Source organism: Aquarana catesbeiana, linkage group LG06 (genome assembly GCF_042186555.1).
Source record: "Aquarana catesbeiana isolate 2022-GZ linkage group LG06, ASM4218655v1, whole genome shotgun sequence".
NCBI lineage: Eukaryota > Metazoa > Chordata > Amphibia > Anura > Ranidae > Aquarana > Aquarana catesbeiana.
The window spans coordinates 160,052,260-160,072,425 of record NC_133329.1 but is presented as its reverse complement, the minus strand read 5'-3'; the positions used below and the strand labels follow the sequence as shown (position 1 = coordinate 160,072,425).

The window sequence follows — 20,166 nt, the reverse complement described above, 5'->3', positions numbered from 1 at the left end:
CACCGTTCGGCTCCCTCCCCTGCCACCGGGCCAGTAGGAGAGAGGAGCGGAGCCTCACACATGCGCAGTAGGGTTCCCAGTGTGAAGCCGTAAGGCTACACTGCCGGGTTCCCTTACCCGCAATGGCATCGGCGGCACCCGACAGCTGATGAAAACATCAGCTGCGGTGCCCACATCGCTGGACTCCAGGACAGGTAAATTGTTAAAAGCCAGCAGCTGCAGTATGTGTATCTGCTGGCTTTTAATTTTTGCAGCTGTGGGCAGACCTGTGCTTTAAGCTGCCCTTAGAGTACCAAGATATATGTAAATATAAGATTGGTACAGTTCATGAGGTTAAGAACGTCTTGCGTACTGCAATGCATTTACCTGCACCATACATGGACAAAAAAAAAAAAAATGTGGTTTTAGTTTGAAGGAAAAATATTAGCACAGGTTTGCACAGATCTAAATCTTAGCAACTAGAAAATGCCTCTAGGTGACCAAAACATCCTTGTCCACAACTTCCCCTCAAACAACTACTTGTCAGGACACCAAACTATGCACATTGGTAATTAGAAGACCAAAGCTGGCTATACTCTAGTAGAGCTGTACGATTAATCGTTAAACAATTGTGATCTCGATTCAACCTCCCCTCGCGATCTCTATGCAGAATTTCCCCAATTCATTCATCTAACAAATTGTAGTTCTCTGCTCACTCAGCTGTCAAAAGGAAAAAAAACAGGCAGCCTGACAAGTTTTTCACAACATTGTCTGTGCTGGCAGATAACTAGAAACATTGTAACTTTTTGTTCTTAGATCAAAGGAATGAATGTCTGTGTGTAAATAAGGGAAGTTTAACCACTTAAGAGCACTTTACCACTGACGCCCCCCTGGACCCCAGTGTGAAAGAGCCGTTATTTTAAATTGGCGCTTTACCGTAGTTTTAGCTGCGCTGTTTTGGCCGCTAGCGGGGAGCTTTTACCCCTGCTAGCGGCCAAAAAAGGGTTAAATGGCGCTTCGGCAGTGCTGGCCATTGATTTCAATGGCAGGGGCGTTTTAGGAGCAGTGTGTATTCACCGCTCCCGCAACACCCCAAAGATGCTGACTTTTTTTTTTCCCGTCCTGCAAGCGCACCGCTCCAGTGTGAAAGCACTCGGGCTTTCACACTGGAGAGGCAAGGGGGGTGTTTTTCAGGTGCTATTTTTAGCCCTTTAGCGCCTGAAAAACGCCTCAGTGTGAAAGTAGCCTAAAGACTAAACCTTTTTCTGATGTTTCTTACAAAGTTAAAATCAGTAATTTTTGCTAGAAAATATATATATATTTTATTTTTTATTTTTTAGCAGAGGAAAATACACTTCAATTAAAAAAAAAAAAAAGAACACATACTAAACAGTAAAGTTAGCCAAATTTTTTGGTATAACGTGAAAGATGTTCCACCGTGAGAATTGTGACCTTTATTCTACGCAAGAAAAAAAACAAATTGCGATTCTCATTTTAGTCAGAATCCTGCAGCTCTATACCTTAGTAGAATTTCGTTCAAAGTTTTTCATTTTAAGAACATGAGTTCCATTTTCCAATCATTAGTGGGGTCAAATCAACATTCAATTTCTATCGAAGTAACGAAAACACTTAAAAGGAGCAGGATGTAAAAGTTTTCTTGAATTCCTAACAGTGGACGTGGTTTTTGCTCAGTTAAGTCTATTTGTTCCAAAGTTGTATGTTAACCACTTCTGCCCCAGAAGGATTTACCCCCTTAATGACCAGAGCACTTTTTACAATTTGGCACTGCGTCGTTTTAACTGCTAATTGCGCGGTCATGCAATGCTGTACCCAAACGAAATTTGGGTACAGTTTTTAGTTTTTAGTGTATGACTGCCTATGTCATTTCTTGAGGTGCTAAAATGGCAGGGCAGTACAAAACCCCCCACAAATGACCTCATTTTGGAAAGTAGACACCCCAAGGAAATTGCTGAGAGGCATGTTGAGCCCATTGAATATTATTTTTTTTTGTCCCAAGTGATTGAATAATGACTAAAATAAAAAAAAATAAAAAATTACAAAAAGTTGTCACTAAATGATATATTGCTCACACAGGCCATGGGCATATGTGGAATTGCACCCCAAAATATATTCAGCTGCTTCTCCTGAGTACGGGGATACCACATGTGTGGGACTTTTTGGGAGCCTAGCCGCGTACGGGGCCCCGAAAACCAATCACTGCCTTCAGGATTTCTAAGGGCATAAATTTTTGATTTTACTCCTCACTACCTATCACAGTTTTGAAGGCCATAAAATACCCAGATGGCACAAACCCCCCCCCCCCAAATGACCCCATTTTGGAAAGTAGACACTCCAAGCTATTTGCTTTGAGGCATGTTGAGTCCATGGAATATTTTATATTTTGACACAAAATGCGGGAAAGCGACAAATTTTTTTTTTTTGCACAAAGTTGTCACTAAATGATATATTGCTCACACAGGCCATGAGCATATGTGGAATTGCATCCCAAAATAAATTTAGCTGCTTCTTCTGAGTATGGGGATACCACATGTGTGGGACTTTTTAGGAACCTAGCTGCGTACAGGGCCCCGAAAACCAATCACCGCCTTCAGGATTTCTAAGGGTGTAAATTTTTGATTTCACTCTTCACTGCCTATCACAGTTTCGGAGGCGATGGAATGCCCAGGTGGCACAAACCCCCCCCCCAATGACCCTATTTTGGAAAGTAGACACCCCAAGCTATTTGCTGAGAGGCATGGTGAGTATTTTGCAGCTCTCATTTGTTTTTGAAAATGAAGAAAGACAAGAAAAAATTTTATTTTTATTTTTTTCAATTTTCAAAACTTTGTGACAAAAAGTGAGGTCTGCAAAATACTCACTATACCTCTCAGCAAATAGCTTGGAGTGTCTACTTTCCAAAATGGGATCATTTGGGGGGGGTTTTGTGCCACCTGGGCATTCCATGGTCTCCGAAACTCTGATAGGCAGTGAAGAGTGAAATAAAAAATTTACACCCTTAGAAAGCCTGAAGGCGGTGCTTGGTTTTCGGGGTCCCGTACGAGGCTAGGCTCCAAAAAAGTCTCACACATGTGGTATCCCCGTACTCAGGAGAAGCAGCAGAATGTATTTTGGGGTGTAATTTCACATATTTCCATGGCATGTTTGAGCAATATATTATTTAGTGACAACTTTGTGCAAAAAAAAAAAAAAAAATTTGTCTCTTTCCGGCAACTTGTGTCACAATATAAAATATTCCATGGACTCGACATGCCTCTCAGCAAATAGCTTGGTGTGTCTACTTTCCAAAATGGGGTCATTTGGGGGGGGGGGGTTTGAACTGTCCTGGCATTTTATGCACAACATTTAGAAGCTTATGTCACACATCACCCACTCTTCTAACCACTTGAAGACAAAGCCTTTTCTGACACGTTTTGTTTACATGAAAAAAATTTTTTTTTTTTTTGCAAGAAACTTACTTTGAACCCCCAAACATTATATATTTTTTTAAAGCAAATGCCCTACAGATTAAAATGGTGGGTTTATCATTTTTTTTTTTTTTTTTTTCACACAGTATTTGCGCAGCGATTTTTCAAGCGCATTTTTTTTGGGATAAAACACACTTTTTAAAATTTTAATGCACTAAGACACACTATATTGCCCAAATGTTTGATGAAATAATAAAGATGATCTTAGGCCGAGTACATGGAAACAAACATGACATGCTTTAAAATTGCGCACAAACGTGCAGTGGCAACAAAATAGATACATTTTTAAAAGCCTTTAAAAGCCTTTACAGGTTACCGCTTTAGATTTACAGAGGAGGTCTACTGCTAAAATTACTGCCCTCGATCTGACCTCCGCGGTGATACCTCACATGCATGGTGCAATTGCTGTTTACATTTGACGCCAGACCGACGCTTGCGTTCACCTTAGCGCGAGGGGGGACAGGGGTGCTTTTTTTTTATTTTTCTTTATTATTTTTTTGCTTTTTTCATCTTATTTTTAAACTGTTCCTTTCATTTTTTTTTTTAAATCATTTTTATTGTTATCTCAGGGAATGTAAATATCCCCTATGATAGCAATAGGTAGTGACAGGTACTCTTTTTAAAAAAAAATGGGGTCTATCAGACCCTAGATTTCTCCTCTGCCCTCAAAGCATTTGACCACACCAAGATCGGTGTGATAAAATGCTTCCCCAATTTCCCAATGGCGCTGTTTACATCTGGCGAAATCTAAGTCATAAAATGCTCGTAGCTTCCGGTTTCTTAGGCCATAGAGATGTTTGGAGCCATTCTGGTCTCTGATAAGCTCTATGGTCAGCTGGCTGAATCACCGGCTGCATTCTCAGGTTCCCTTTTGAGACAGGAGAGCCAGAGAAAAACACGGAAGACGGTGGGGGGGGGGGGGGGGGGCATTCCCTCCCACTGCTTGAAAAAGCAGTCTAGAGGCTAATTAGCTGCTAGGATTGCTTTTACATGAAAGCCAACCGCTGGCTGAAAAGAATGATACCAAGATGATACCTAAACCTGCAGGCATCATTCTGGTATAACCACTCAAAGTCGTGAATGGCGTACCTGAAGACAAAAAAATGGTTAATAAAGCACAGTAAACGGTAAAGTATAAAAAATTGCATACCTGAAAAGCAAACATGATAAAACATAATAACAATAAAACATTGCAGAATAGAATACAGTAAAAAAAGAGCAGAACAATAGAGAGAGGCATGATAAAACATAACAATAAAACATTGCAGAATAGAATACAGTAAAAAAGAGCAGAATAGAGAGAGGCATGATAAAACATAACAATAAAACATTGCAGAATAGAATACAGTAAAAAAGAGCAGAACAATAGAGAGAGAATAGAGAGAGAGAGAGAGAGAGAGAGAGAGAACAATAAAACGACAACTATTTTTTTTTATTTTATATTTTTGTTTGTTTTTTTTTTTTTTACACTTTTTTTTGTAACTAACTTTTATAACTGTAACCGATTCCAGGTTCGGGTCTCTCAAAATGCGATGGCATCTTGGGAGACCCTGTGAAAGTGTGCCTAGTCTGTGCAATGCTGTACCCTACGCTAATACTCAACTAGTGAATGGTAGCGTTCAAAACATTCACCAATGCAAAGACCAGGATTGTCAGGACAGGAGGGACAATAATAGCAGGTGTCACGCCTATATCCGCGCTTGCTGCAGACATGACATCTTTTTTTGGGGGGGTTCGTTTGGTAGGGGTACTCGGGAGGACATAAAAATGCCTCTCATGCAGCCGACTGCATTTGGTTGGGGATGTGAATGGGGGAAGTACGGGTGCTGCAAAAGTGGTGGGTTCCCAATTAGGATTGGCGAATGCAGCAGGAAGGGCATTATGGGCACGACGGGCCTGTTCGTCTTCTTCTTGGTGGCAGCCGGACACTACTTGTGCTTGCCACCTCACCAGCTTGAACTGCACTTATGGGACTCGCCACGTCACCAAGTGTTACTGCAGTGCTGGTTTGACTATGACCGGGGTGTACTAGGCCGCTGGTGCTTGCCAGTTCACCAAAACGCTACCAAAAAAACTGTTAGAGATCGCAGGGATCAGGCCTGACTCTGCGAACGCTGCAGTTATGCGTTTAGTGTTTTATAAGTGACAGTGATCGATCGATACTGCACTTGGGTGGGCTGGGCCGGGCGGAGAGGCAAAACGCAGGTGCTAGCAGGTATCTGGGCTGATCCCGCTAACACTGCGTTTTTGGGAACCCTAAACTGCTGGGGACACTAGTATAGATCTGATCGGATCAGATATTGATCCGTTCAGATACTATACCACTAAGGGAGGTGTACGGTGCGTGTGTGGGTGTTAGCGGTACTGGCGCTAACCTGACGCTGCCTGGGGCTGGTGCTTGCCAGTTCACCAAAAAAAACTGTTAGCGATCGCAGGCATCAGGGCTGACTCTGCGAACGCTGCAGTTATGCGGTTAGTGTTTTGTAAGTGACAGTGATCGAGCGATACTGCACTTGGGTGGGCTGGGCCGGGCGGAGGGGCAAAACACAGGTGCTAGCAGGTATCTGGGCTGATCCCGCTAACACTGCGTTTTTGGGAACCCTAAACTGCTGGGGACGCTAGTAAAGATCTGATAGGATCAGATATTGATCCGTTCAGATACTATACCAATAAGGGAGGCGTATGCTGCGTGCGTGGGTGTTAGCGGTACTGGCGCTAATCTGATGCTGCCTGGGGCGACGCATATCACCACCGGGCGATCAGGGGGCTAAACCTTTATTCGGTAATAAACGGCGGGTGCCCTGACACTATAAAAAATAAACAAACTAACCAGCGTCACCCGTAACGGTTATACAGTGATCAGTGGTGAAAGTGTTAACTAGGGGGCAATCAAGGGGTTAAAACATTTAGTAGGTAGTATATGGGGGTCCCTGTCGCTATAAAACGCTGACGGCGAACCTAAATATTTACCTCCCTAACTAGCGTCACCAGCGACACTAATACAGCGATCAGAAAAATGATCGATTAGCAACACTGGCGACAGGGGGTGATCAAGGGGTTAAAACTTTATTAGGGGGGGTTAGTGGGGTACCCTAGACCTAAAGGGGGCTAACAATAACTGCCCTACCACACTAACTGTCACAAACTGACACCATGCAGCACTCAAAAAAAAAAAAAAAAATTAAAAAAAAAACTGCTTGGTGTCAGTGTGACGGGGGGGGGGGGGGGGTGTAAAGTGTGCCTGGCATGTTCTACTGTATGTGTGTGTGTTTTCACTCGCATTTCAGTCATCTCTCATCGGCGCCGGAACGGAAACTGCCGAGCCGAGGAGAGATGACATCACATCCTATGCCTCTGTGTACTACACAGAGGCAGGGGAAGATTCCGATTGGCTGGGAGCGATCGCGAGGGGGGGGGCCACGAATAGATGGCCTCCCTCTCATCACTGAACGCTCCCAGACCAAAGCCGACCGCCTCAGGCACTGGGGGGGATCCGATAGGACCCCCCGCTCGCGGGAAGGTAATCACGTACCAGGTACGTGATTTTGCCTGCCCGTGCCATTCTGCCGACGTATATCGTCGTTAGGCGGTCGGCAATTGGTTAAAAATACTTTCAAATAGCATTCAATCGAGCCATTGAACGCACTGAGAATTTTCATACGAATATTTGTACGCATGTTCATTTGAAAATCTACTAGTGTATTTTTAGCATAGTTGGCCAGAAATTCCCTACAGTTAAGAATGAAGATGATAAATGGTTGGAACATTATCGCAGACAAAGTATACATTAAATTATTTCTCATTCCTGTCAACAAGTCAATAGACCCAAATGTTAAAATGTTTAAGCAGTTTTTAAGAGGGAGAATTTAAGCAGTAGCTTACCAGAGTAAGTAAATGCAGGACTGAGATAATGTAATCTGTGCCGGATGCTTGGCAATTCCCCAGTTGGTCTAATCCGTATGCAATTACCATCTCACAGTGAATTGCCATGCTAGGATCCATACTGCCAAGCAGCACACCCACACATTCATTGGCAGCTGTCAGTACAACCTCTGAAGAAAATACCTGATTGGCTGCTGTTACACACCTCATTACTCGATATAGAATCTAACGGTAAAAGAAAACAATGTACAAGTACTTCACTTAAGATAACTTTCACAAAAATTCATACATTACTATAGTCTGGGATTCTTTTTTTTCCTTAATACATGCTTACCACCTCCCATAATAGCTTGCCTGATATTTAAATTGCGATTTACCATAACACCTCAACTTGACTTAACAGTCTCACATGACCCACACAGAGTAGGCAGAGGGGAACTATCATGCAGTGAAGGGAGGATTTGAGAAGTCTAACTTTTTTTTTTTTCTTAAACAACTGATTTTTTTTTTTTTTTGTAAAAAAGACACACACACACACACACACACACACACACACACACACACACACCTCTTAAAAAAAACAAAAATATCTGTATGCCAAAAAGTGCGCCAAATATCTGCAGAGCTCCTTTAAAAAAGGGTATGTAAAATGGAAACACTCACATTTTAAGGCTTCAAAAGAAGTTACCTATCACATAACAGATCTTTAAATAAATGCACTTTTCATTCATCTAGAGCGGGCATCACTAAATGGCGGCCCATGTCCGGCCCGAGCTACTGCTCTGCCCGGACTGCCGCGTTCACACCAATTACCTGCCACCCTTGTCCCCAGCCTCCGCACTGTCATTAGCAGAGCGGACAGTGGGAGGCGGGACAAATCTGGACTGGGGGCGGGACCAGCACTGCGTGGAGATTAGGCAGCTGCCTAAATAAACTTTTCACGATAACCAGGCAGTGATTGGCTGCTAGGTCCTAGCAACCAATTACCAGCTTGCTAAAATGAAGTAACCCAGCAGCTCTCGTGCCCTATCCAGTATTGCTGTGCCTCTGCCTTCAGTTCAGGATTGTCCAGCCTCCTGCTCTCCACTCTGTGAAAGGTAGGAGAGTATGAAGGGAGGAAAGGACATGGCTGTGAACTTGTGAAGGATGGGGAGTGGGGGTCGTGTGTGTGGTCATGTAAAGGGGAGCAATACTGTGGGGGGGATGTTAAGGGGCAGTGCTGTGTGTGCTGTGGGGGGGGAGAGGAGGAATGTGAAGGGGGGACTGTGCTGTGGGGGGGGGGGGGGGGGGGACAGGGACAGTGCTGGGGTGGGAGATGTGAAGGGGGGTGTGAAGAGGGGCAGTGCTGTGGTGGGGAAGATGTGAAGGGGGACAAGCAGCTGCACACAAAATGAGGTGCTGCATGTAAAACATGCAATGGTACCATTGACTCCTAAACGCACTGAAATAAAAGGTGCATTTTCCCGCACAGGGAAATAGCAAGGTACAAATGCACCAGGTAGTTTCCATGCAGCTGCATTTTTTAAAAAGATGCCAGGACTTTTTCACAGCAGAAAACGCAGGCACAGCAGCCCATTCAAATGAATGGGCTGTTGTGACTGAGCACGTGGGCTGTGAGGTAAAGAATCATCGCACAAACATGCGTTTCGGAACTCTCCTGGAAGTAAATTTTACTAACCGGACCGCCATGAATTTTAATTCAATACCCCTGATCTAGAGGAACTCTAACATAACAATCTGACACCTTGAATAACATGATTCAGGCAATGACCATATACACAGAGAGGACAGACAGCCTCACTAAAAATAAATAAATCAAACTGTACAGGGCTGATTTCTATACTTACATCTGTGACATATGCTTCGGTAATGGGAGGTCCTCGAATTGGACTGAATCGTTCCCCAATACTTCGTACCACAGTACTAAACACTCTGAGAAGGGCAGCAAGCTTAGGCAATGAAACTGATGGAGGAGGAATGTCTTCATCTACGGATTCACCAGAAGCTACATTTCCAAGATCCTGATGGGCAAAGGAAAAAATGAATATTATCCATTTACATACACGAGTTTGTATAGTGTGAGAAAGCAGTACTCATTTATGCTCTAGATTCTGCCATCTTCCATAAGCAACCAATATACCTAAAAACACATCAGCTTAAAGCTGAATCTTAATATGCTTATATTTTGCCTTTCTCGGTTCCGCCTTCTTCCTTCTAATGAACACATGCGAACAGAAAATCTATTTTGCATGACATACCTTTTAAGTCTAGCGGTCTCATTATTTGGGCTCTGTGCTTTTCCATGCAATGCAGGCAGATCACAGATGTGGGAGGGACCAGCAGGGTGCTGCACATAGCTTCCTAAAACCATTACAGCATCCTGCCTTAGTACACCCTTCAAGAACCCTCAGCCCTGATACAAGCAGTGGGCTGTCCCTTAGCAGGATTTTTACAAATATTAAACCGCCTTGATGGATGCAGGTCAGTCAGGAGGAGTGGGCATTCCTAATCTAAATTCATTTGCATCCAGACCACCTCCTAGCTAATGCCCACACGAGAACTTTGCGAGTTGACAATTTCCTATGTGTGAAAAGTGTAGGGATAACAATCAGATAAACCCGTCTTTTAGAGCCTGGGCTTCACATCCAGCACTTTAAAGCCAGCAACTGAAAAGCTTGTAAAGTGGTCCTTGAGACAGAATATCCGGGCAATCTGGAGAGCCCGCAGGGGAGTCCTGCAGGAATCTTATGAGGTTCAAGTACCGCAACACCTGGGCGAATTTGGTGTGATGCTCTTAACCTCGATCCTGTGAAGCAGAGAAGGAGTTTTAGAGAACATCAGGTTGCTCTGATCCCATGAAATCACCAGAACATCCACTGCCATTGAGGATCACTCAAACTTGTTGAGTTTTCTCCTGAACCTGGAAGCCAGGAGGCCCACATTTGGCACCCCACCTGGATCTGTAAACTATTATTTGAGCTGCGAGACTTCTGGTTCCTCCTGGTTAACGTAAGCCATAATCACGGCACTGTCTGAATGAATCCTGGTTAGAGGACCATGCAATCAAGAGGTCCAACCTTTAAGGATTAACCCAAAATGCTCTTTGTTCCAGAATTTTGTTCAGAAGTCTAGTTTTCTCTGGTGGTAAACCCCATGCACTGAAAGGATGTTTAGGCCCATCAGGCTGGCATCCATCATGAGAACCTTCCAAACCAGTAGGAGGAAGGATTTCCCTGAATCCAGGGCTGAATTTGTGAGCCAACCAACGCTGACATGGCCTTGGGCATCAAGCCTACACTGACAAAATGTTAGGTCTGGAGTAAACTTGTGAATCCAGAACGGTCTCAAAGGAGGCAACCATCAAGTCAAGAATTCTTAAGTCAAAAGGAAAGAGGATATAGAATGGCTCCTGGACTGTAGAATTTCAAGATGACAACCTAGATACTCCAAAACAAGAAGTCCACCCAAACCTCTGCAGAGTTTGAACAGCTTGTTGGACATTGACAAAGTTTGTAGCAACTATTTCCTTAGCAGAAGGTCATATAGGTATCCCATCATAGGAATGCCACAAGTGCAAGTAAATGGACTAACCTTTGTGAAGAGCTGAGATATAGTGGACAAAAAAGGAAGAGCCTTAATGCACTGGAAAGATAGGGTCATGCAAGTAGGCATCCTTAATCTGCATAGAGAGGCGAGTAAGTCCCCTGGACGGAGGAAAGCAGTTACTGACTTTGTAGCTTCCATGAAGATTTCATTAATCTTTTCTGTTACGGAACAATGGCTATGCAAAGAGGTCTGTCTTTGCGGCATCAATGGCAGATTTGAAAAACATGAGGTATGTGGAAGCAAAGTTCGAGCTTGCATCCCCTGGATACCGCGTTCTGGACTGTCCAACATGTCATGGATCTAGGCAGCAGCAAAAGCGATTACATATCGCTCTATACTTATAAGTGGGAGTATCCCCTCACCGCAAGGAGGGGTTGTTTGTAGCAGATTTGGGAGTCCAATATTTGCAGTAGAACAGAAGACTTGGCCTTGGAGGCTTTTGGAAAACAAAATGAACCCTTTTTAAAAAGACACAGAGTTAGAGGTTGTCCCAGACTAGGGCTTAGCCTTGGTTCTGCTGGGGCAAAGGGTGCACTGTTCTCCTATGACCACTCTGGAGACCTCTAGCAGGGATAAGAGATGGAGTGCAGTTAGTATCACTACGCATGGGACAGGAGCCAGTGCTACAGGCATTGGCTTATGCGGCTCCTGCTCCCTACTACAGCTCCAACTTTACAAATAGCTGACCCCCCCAAGGTACACTTTTCACCATCCTCGGCTAAATGTGTAGAAGCCACTGCAGCCAAAAGGGAAGTAAAAGATAGACTCTGAGGAGAGGCTGTGGGAGCACGCTTTCCAAACTTGCGTTCTGAGTCCACTAACATGACAGCTAACCAACACAGAAGGTTTCAGAAAACTTCAGAGGGTGCCATACCTGAAGTAGTTAAAAGGATAAGTTCACCTTTTGTAATATGTTACACCCATATTTAGGGGGCAACAAGTAACATGTTACTAAAGAGAACTTGTCAGAGGAATTGCGCACACGTACACACCAGCAAGTGTCAGAGCATGTAGAGTGGGCAGGGTTACTGACCAGAGTGTGCTGCAGCAGTGATGAAATACATGCAACAATTAAAAGCATCGCTGCACCAACTGAGTGTCTGCGACACATTAGAGGCATCATAGAACTCAAACCTTAACCCCAAAGAGGATACAAAATATACTGTACAAATGCCTGGCTCCCCTTTCAGCAGGGACAAGCCTTGTTACTCAACAAGCGGCAATCTGGATGGCTGACAGGAATCCAGGCAGGGCTGTAAGCACACACCAGACAACCTTCGCTCCTCCAGCCAACATATTCCCAAGGTAGTCTTCCAAGACAGGATTACAGCAGAGGGATGTATTGAGACTCTGGACCTATAAAGTACTCTACACAGCTATCTCACACGGAGTGGAAAGTGCCACCGTGCCCATTGCCCGCAGGTCACATTATAGCCAAGCCCTTTGTCCACCACACAGTGGGGTTCAGGTATGGCCTCCTTGGCTCTGCTGAGAATCAGATGATCCAGAAGCCTGCAAGATGAACTCCTCCTCCAGCAACTTTTGACTGAAGAAAAAAAAAAAAAAAATTGATAAAAAAAACGCAAAAAATAGTGAATTGGGTTTACATCCTCCTAACAAAAAACTGGATCATTGGACTTTGCGGGGTAAGACCAAGTGGTCTTAAAGCTTTGCTTGCCAGTGTACAATCTCCTGTAGGCCCCTTTCACACTTGTACGACTTGGGACTGCAAAGTCGTATGACAAGTTGTTCCCCATGATTTCCAATGACTACTATTCACATTAGTGCGACTTCAAGTCACACAAGTGTGAAAGGGGCCTAAGTCTGCAACATAACCCAGTTTCTCAGAATTACAGTTGTGTTCAAAATAGCAGAAAATATATATATATATATATATATATATATATATATATATATATATATATATATATATATATATATATATATATATATATATATTTATTTTTTTAAATTTATTTATAAATACAAGCTTTGGGGGGGGGGGGGGACAAAAAAAAAGACTTTCATGAATATAAAAAAAAAAAAAAAAAAAAAAAAAAACGAAACCCTAAAGTTAGCCCAATTTTTTTGTATAATGTGAAAGATGATACAACGCTGAGTAAATGTATATGTAACATGTCATGCTTTGAAATTGCGCACACTCGTGGAATGGCGACAAACTACGGTACCTAAAAATCTCCACAGGCGACGCTTTATATATAAAAAAAAAAAAAAAAAAATAATTAAAAAGGTTACCAGGTTACAGTTACAGAGGAGGTCTGGTGCTAGAATTATTGCTCTCACTCCACTGATAGCGGCGATACCTCATGTGTGATTTGAACACAGTTTACATTTGTGGGCGAGATTTACTTATGCACTTTCTTTGCTGCGCAAGCACGGGGGCGCTTTAAAAATGTATTTTTTTTACATCGACACTTTAAAAAAGAAAAATCTTATCAGCGATTCTGAATAATGTCATTTTTTTTTTTTTTAAATAAGCACCATTGGCAGCCAAGTAAACCGGAGGTGACGTTGTTTCTGGGAGTTTGCATCGGAGCTGAATCCGGCTTCGTACGGGTCTCAGCCTAGCCAGTGGATGCGTCGGCTGGTGGCTCGGGAGGCCTGTGAAGAGTGGCGGAAGGCGGCGGCGTTAGGATAACAGCCGCATCGGTTGTTATCACTAAAGAGCCAACCACCCACTCTAAAAAAAACAGTACCGGGGTGATCATAGGCATCACCCCCGTTTAACCCCTTCAAGCCATAAACGCAAATTTGTGTACAGTCGGTGTGAAGGGCTTAAGGAGGAAGGCTGCAAAAATGATGTACAAGCTGGGTATAGTGCATTTCTCTCTGAAAATCTGAGTAAAATGGATCGTTCCAGACATTGTTCTGAAGGACGGCGTACTAGGATTAAAAAGTTGAATGCAAAGAGTAAAAAATATAAAGAAGAAGTGCATAAACTTAAAGACTACTCAGCTAAAATTATCTCAAATGCTTTAAAATGGCAACCAAAACCATAAATATCTGGAAGAAAAAACAGAAAACTACCATTTGAATGGATGGAATAGCCAAAATGGCAACTGATCTGCTCCAGGGTGATGAAAAAAGGTGTAAAGTTAACCGAGTACTGTAACAAATTAGAAGATGCCTACGTGAGCACACTGTGAAGACAGTGAAGCATGGTGGCGCAAGCATCATGATAATAGGGATGTTTCTCATACTATGGTGTTGGGCCTATTTATCACATACCAGAGATCATGGACCAGTTTGAATACCTCAAAAAACTTGAGAGAATGCCCTCAAAATGGGGGTTTCAACAAGACAACGACCCCAAAAACACAGTAAGCGAACAGCATCTTGGTTCCAGACCAACAAGATTAAAGTTATGGAGTGGCCAGCCCAATCCCCAGACCTTAATCCAATAGAAACCTTGTGGGGTGACATTAAAAATGCTGTTTCTGAGGTAACACCAAGAAATGCAGAGGAATTGTGGAATGTAGTGTGATCGTCCTGGGCTAGAATACCTGTTCACAGGTGCTAGAAGTTGGTCAACTCCATGCAAGACAGATGTGAAGCAATTCTCAGAAAAAGTGGGTATACAAGTAATTAGTTTAACCACTTCAATACCAGGCACTTAGACACCTTCCCGCCCAGCCCAATTTTCACCTTTCAGCGCTGTTGCAATTTGAATGACAATTGCGCGGTAATGCTACACTGTACCCAAACTAATTTTTTATCATTTTGTTCCCACAAATAGAGCTTTCTTTTGGTGGTATTTGATCACCTCTGCGGTTTTTATTTTTTGCGCAACAGATAAAAAAAGACCGAAAATTTCGAAAAAAAACAAGTTTTTCTTTGTTTCTGTTAAATTTTTTTGTAAATAAGTACGCTTTCTCCTTCAATAATGGGCACTGATATGGCGGCACAGATGGGCACTGATATGGCGGCACTGATGGGCACCGATGAGGTGGCACCAATGAGGTGGCACTAACGGGCACTGATGATGGGCACTGATAGGTGGCACTGATGGGCACTGATAGGTGGCACTGGTATGCAGCACTGATGGGCACTCATAGGTGGCACCAATGGGCACACATAGGCGGCACTGATGGGCACTCGTAGGTGGCATTGATTGGTATATATGGGTGGCACTGATGGGCACTGATAGGTGGGCACTGACAGGTGGCACTGATGGGCAATGACAGGTGGCACAGATGGGCAATGACAGGTGGCACAGATGGGCAATGACAGGTGGCACAGATGGGCAATGACAGGTGGCACAGATGGGCAATGACAGGTGGCACAGATGGGCAATGACAGGTGGCACAGATGGGCAATGACAGGTGGCACAGATGGGCAATGACAGGTGGCACAGATGGGCAATGACAGGTGGCACTGATAGAGCATTGCTGGGCAGATCTGGGCATATCATGGACATAATAGTGCCAATCAGTGCCCATTTGTGGGCACTGATTGGCACAGATTGGGCACATGTGGATGGCCATGGGGTACATACCTGGCCATCCACGTTGCCCCTTCCCTGGTGGTCCTAGTGGCATCCCTGGTAGTCCAGTGGGGTGATCTGAGGGGGGGCTGCGCTGATAAACAATCAGCGCAGACCCCCCCTGCCAGGAGAGCCGCCGATCGGCTCTCCTCTACTTGCATCTGTCAGACGCGAGTGAGGAAGAGTCGATCAACGGCTCTTCCTATTGACAGCGTGATCAGCCGTGATTGGACACGGCTGAGGCTTTTTACCAAGATCAGTGTAGCGGTGTGTCAGACTGACACACCGCTCCATCGATCGCCGCGATGCGCGCCCATATGACGTCCAGTCAGGATAACACAACCACTTCCCGGACGTCAATCCGCTATAGGGCGGGCGGGAAGTGGTTAAATGATTATCACAGGAAAGCCAAATCTTGAAGCATTTTTCAGTTTATATAGTAAATGTTTGAGTTTGTAGAGAAAAATGCAGACACTGCATTGCACTGGAAAAGCCTAATATTTCTTTACAGAAAGTGAAGAAAAAAGGAATAACAAATTTGAAACCTTTTTCTTCATGTTTTGATTTGGAATAGACTGTGCAGTGTTCCCAATGCATTTGCGTGTATGCAAATAAAAGCTATAATAAGGCTTTACTCACTTTTTTAAAACACACTGCTATTATTTTATACACAACTGTATGTACCATTTCCATAAACAATTAATCCATTACACAAAAAAAAGTCTACATTTCTAAGAAGAAAAATAAATAAAAGAAAAAAAAAAAAAAAACACATGAGAAGCAACATCTTAAGTGTGTTTCATGCAAGGCATTTTCTTAACTGAGAATGCAGTCCCTCACCTCAGCATAGGCTTCCATGTCTTCCAAAAACTGACCCAGTAGAGTTGTGGAAAATGCCAGATCTGCAACCCAAAAGGGTTCTAGACTCTGTAACCATCCTGTAACAGCAAACCACTGATGAAGTCAATTGACAAAACAGACATTATGAAAGCCTTACACAAATGTTAAACTGATCACGCCTAGTGTAAAGAAAAAACATTGAATATAGAAACATTTTCTGTATCAGCAATTAAAGGGAGACTCCACTGTCTCCTCAGGTGGTAAATGTAAAGCAGGGTATACAGCTTGAGATTTTTTTTTCGTTCAACCTGCTCTTACTGTAAAGAAGCCTTTTCATATAGGGGGGTTAAATCTTTTTTTCCTCCAGATTTCAAGATTGTCCTCTTTTCCTCTGTAATAAATAGTGAATAACTCTACTACCAAAGCGTGCAGGGAGGGATGGGACTGTATGTGAAAAGGTTTGGTCTGTCTGACCCAAATATAGCAAACATGAAGAAAACACCTGGTACCAGAGGTATCGGTGAGGAACCCCTTGGGGTCGTTAATAGACAGATCAAACCAAATGTATAAAAGTATACATTTTTATTACAAAATATCAATATGCATGTACAGACAATACATATAGAGCATAAAAGCCACATCTAATACCCTGATTTATTCATCTATACAATTGTATTAAATTAGGGTATTAGATTTGGCTTTTATGCTCTATATGTATTGTCTGTACAGGTTTATTATTGATATTTTGTAATAAAAATGTATACTTATACATTTTTTTTTATCTGTCTATTAACGACCCCAAGGGGTTCCTCACCGTACCTCTGGTACCAGGTGTTTTCTTCTTGTTAACTCTACTACAAGTTCACTATATGGATCACCTATGTATTTATAAACGTGACCATATTCCCATATTGATGTAACCTGCAAGCATCAAAACGCTTCTTTTAAAACTAAACTCTATATCCTTTATAAATAAATTAAAAATGAAGGGTCCCAGCACAGAATCTTGCGGTATACCACTAATATTAGACCAGCCTATGAATCATTAACCGCTACTCTCAAAATACAGTATTTTAGACCCATTTACAAACTGAATTCTTTAAGCCTGTAGACTTTAACCACTTCAGCTCCAGAAGGTTTTACCCCCTTCAAGACCAGGATATTTTTTGCGATAAAGCACGGTCCTTTTTTTCCTCACAAATATAGCTTTATTTTGGTGCCATTTGATCATTTCTGTAGTTTTTATTTTTTGCGCTATGAACAAAAAAAGTCCACAATTTTGGGGAAAAAAAAAAAAAAATAGAATTTCTTAAATTTAGGCCAGCTTGTATTCTGCTACATATTTTTGGCAAAAAAACCCACCAATAAGCATATATAGATTGGTTTGCGTAAAAAAGTTATAGCGTCTACAAATTATGGGATAAATTTAAAGGACTTTATTTTTATTTATTTTTTTACTAGTAATGGCGGTGATCAGCGATTTTTAGTGGCATTGCGGTGGACAAAAATTGGAAACTAATGCCACGTACACACGACCGGACTTTACGGCATACTTTGCCCGGCGGACTTTGACGGACTTTACGACGGACTTTCCGAATGAACGACTTGCCTACACATGATCAACCAAAGTCCGACGGATTCGTATGTGATGACGTACGACCAGACTAAAACAAGGAAGTTCATAGCCAGTAGCCAATAGCTGCCCTAGCGTCGGTTTTTGTCCGTCGGACTAGCATACAGACGAGCAGACTTTGACCGGACTCGAGTCCGTCGGATAGATTTGAAACATGTTTCAAATCTAAGTCTGTCAAACTTTTGAGAAAACAAAGTCCCCTGGAGCCCACACACGATCGAATTGTCCGACAAAATCTGGTACGCCGGACCAAGTATGCCGTAAAGTCCGATCGTGTGTTCGCGGCATAAGTGACACTTTTTGGGGACCAGTGACACCAATAGAGTGATCAGTGCTAAAAAAAAAAAAAAAAAAAAAAATGCACTGACTGTATAAATTACACTGGCAGGGAAGGGGTTAACATCAGGGGTGATCAAAGGGTTAAATAATGTTTCCTATGTGTGCCTTCTAACTGTAGGGGGGAGTGCTTTGACTAAAGGAAAATAGAGATCCATGTTTCGGCTTAGCTGAAACATAAGATCTCCGTTTTCCTTTCTGTCATAACAGATCGTTCTGCCCCTCATTGAATGATCGCTGGGTTCCCAGCGGCCACTGGTTCCGCACTGAAGACGAGGATAATGTACAGGTACGTGATTTCGTGCAAAAGAGCTGCTCTGCTGTAGTATATGTATGTAGGGTGTTCCTTAAGTGGTTAACTTACACATTAGCAGTTAGCTGTGTCAAAGCAGATTTGTTTAACAACTTTGGTCTTTCATAAATCGATGCTGTCTATTTCGCAAAATATTGTTTTCTAGCAAATACTCTTCTACAGGCAGTCCCCGGGTTGCAAACAAGATGGGATCTGTAGGTTTGTTCTAAAGTTGTTTGTTTGCAAGTCGGAACATAGAAAAAAAATTAAAAAAAAAAAAAAAAAAAAAAAAAACACCCTGATCCTTCTCTTCTGGGGTCCCTTGGTGGCGCTCCTGGCTCCCTCCTCTTCTCGAGCCACGTTGGAGAACCGCTTTCCCACGGGGCACTAGAGTGGGCATGCTCCCGTGTCCTGCATCCATTGACACAGATAGCAGGACTCGGCCCCTGCCCCGGGTCCCGCTGCACTGCCATCAATCTATCCAATCAGGACCCGAGACAGCAGCTACAGCTGGTGTGCTCGTCCCCGTCGCTGGAAAGATCGGGTTCAGGTAAGTAAAGGGGGGCAGCTGCATCCCAGGAGGTTCTTCACCTAATTTACGTTTTTTGGATAGCATAGGGAAGGCTGTTAATGCTGTAACGTTTGTTTTGCTGTCTGTGCCCTGGTTCAGAAGATTTCACCTCATGTTCTGTCCCTGCGACAATTGGATTTTAAAAAATTTGGGTTGTTGTGGAAACAAGGATTGGTGATAAACCATCAGTGGAGACACCTTTTTCCCATGATAACTTAATTACAGGAGTGAATTTCCTTTCCTAGGGGTAGAATTTCTCTTACTTTTTCTCCCTCCGCTTGTAAGTATCGTCGTTAGTAAGTCAGATGTTTGTAACTGCCTGTATGTGGTCTTTTAATAAACTCTCAAGAACCTTCATGCCTATAAAAAGTTAAATTAAGTGCTCTGTAGTTACTTGGTAGACTTTGATCCCTTTATATATAGGCACCACATTAGTCTTGCACCAGTCCAGTTTTACCACAGCAGTCTTTAAAGAGTCTAAATATAAGAAACCATGGCTTGAATATAACAGAGCTCAACTACAGTATTAGGGCACATGGGTGTAGGCCAACTGACCCAGGTTCTTTATTCACCTTTATTTTGTCTAAATGTCTCTGGACCATTTTGTTTTGAATCAACAAAGCTGAAGAAAGTATTTAATACATTTGCCTTCTTTGTTCCTAGTCACCAAATAAATTAATTATCTTGTAAAAGGGGCCTACATGTTCAGACCTAACCATTTTACTATTAATATTTCTGAAGAATTTTTTTTTTTGGGGGGGGGGGGGGGTTGGGGAATGTCCTACTGTCGTTTTAAAATGTTGCCACCTTGATTTTCTTTTTACATATTCTTCGTAATGTGCAAAAAAAATTAGTGTTCCCTCCATTTTTATATATTTTATTTTTTTTTTTCAAGTGTTACTACTTCTAAAACCTGAAAATGCACCTGAGAATTGCACCATGAAAATGTTATTAGTGGTTTCACGATTAAGATAAAAACTTGCATCCGGATGTGTACGATGCAAACCCAAGCAATTCTGTTAAAGAAAAATCAGCTTA

General features: G+C 42.7%; 1 protein-coding gene across 3 annotated transcripts in view; it reads right to left on the bottom strand.

Moving 5' to 3' along the window:
* Nucleotides 1–20,166, bottom strand: part of SMG1 (SMG1 nonsense mediated mRNA decay associated PI3K related kinase) — a 409,928-nt gene that overhangs the window by 310,117 nt on the left and 79,645 nt on the right. For all 3 annotated transcript variants that reach the window (XM_073591119.1, XM_073591120.1, XM_073591121.1), the window contains exons 9-11: nucleotides 16,297–16,394; nucleotides 9,194–9,367; nucleotides 7,347–7,571 (exon numbers count right to left, since the gene is read on the bottom strand). In XM_073591119.1, the coding sequence (XP_073447220.1) occupies nucleotides 7,347–7,571; nucleotides 9,194–9,367; nucleotides 16,297–16,394 (497 nt within the window). The remainder of the gene's footprint in view (nucleotides 1–7,346; nucleotides 7,572–9,193; nucleotides 9,368–16,296; nucleotides 16,395–20,166) is intronic.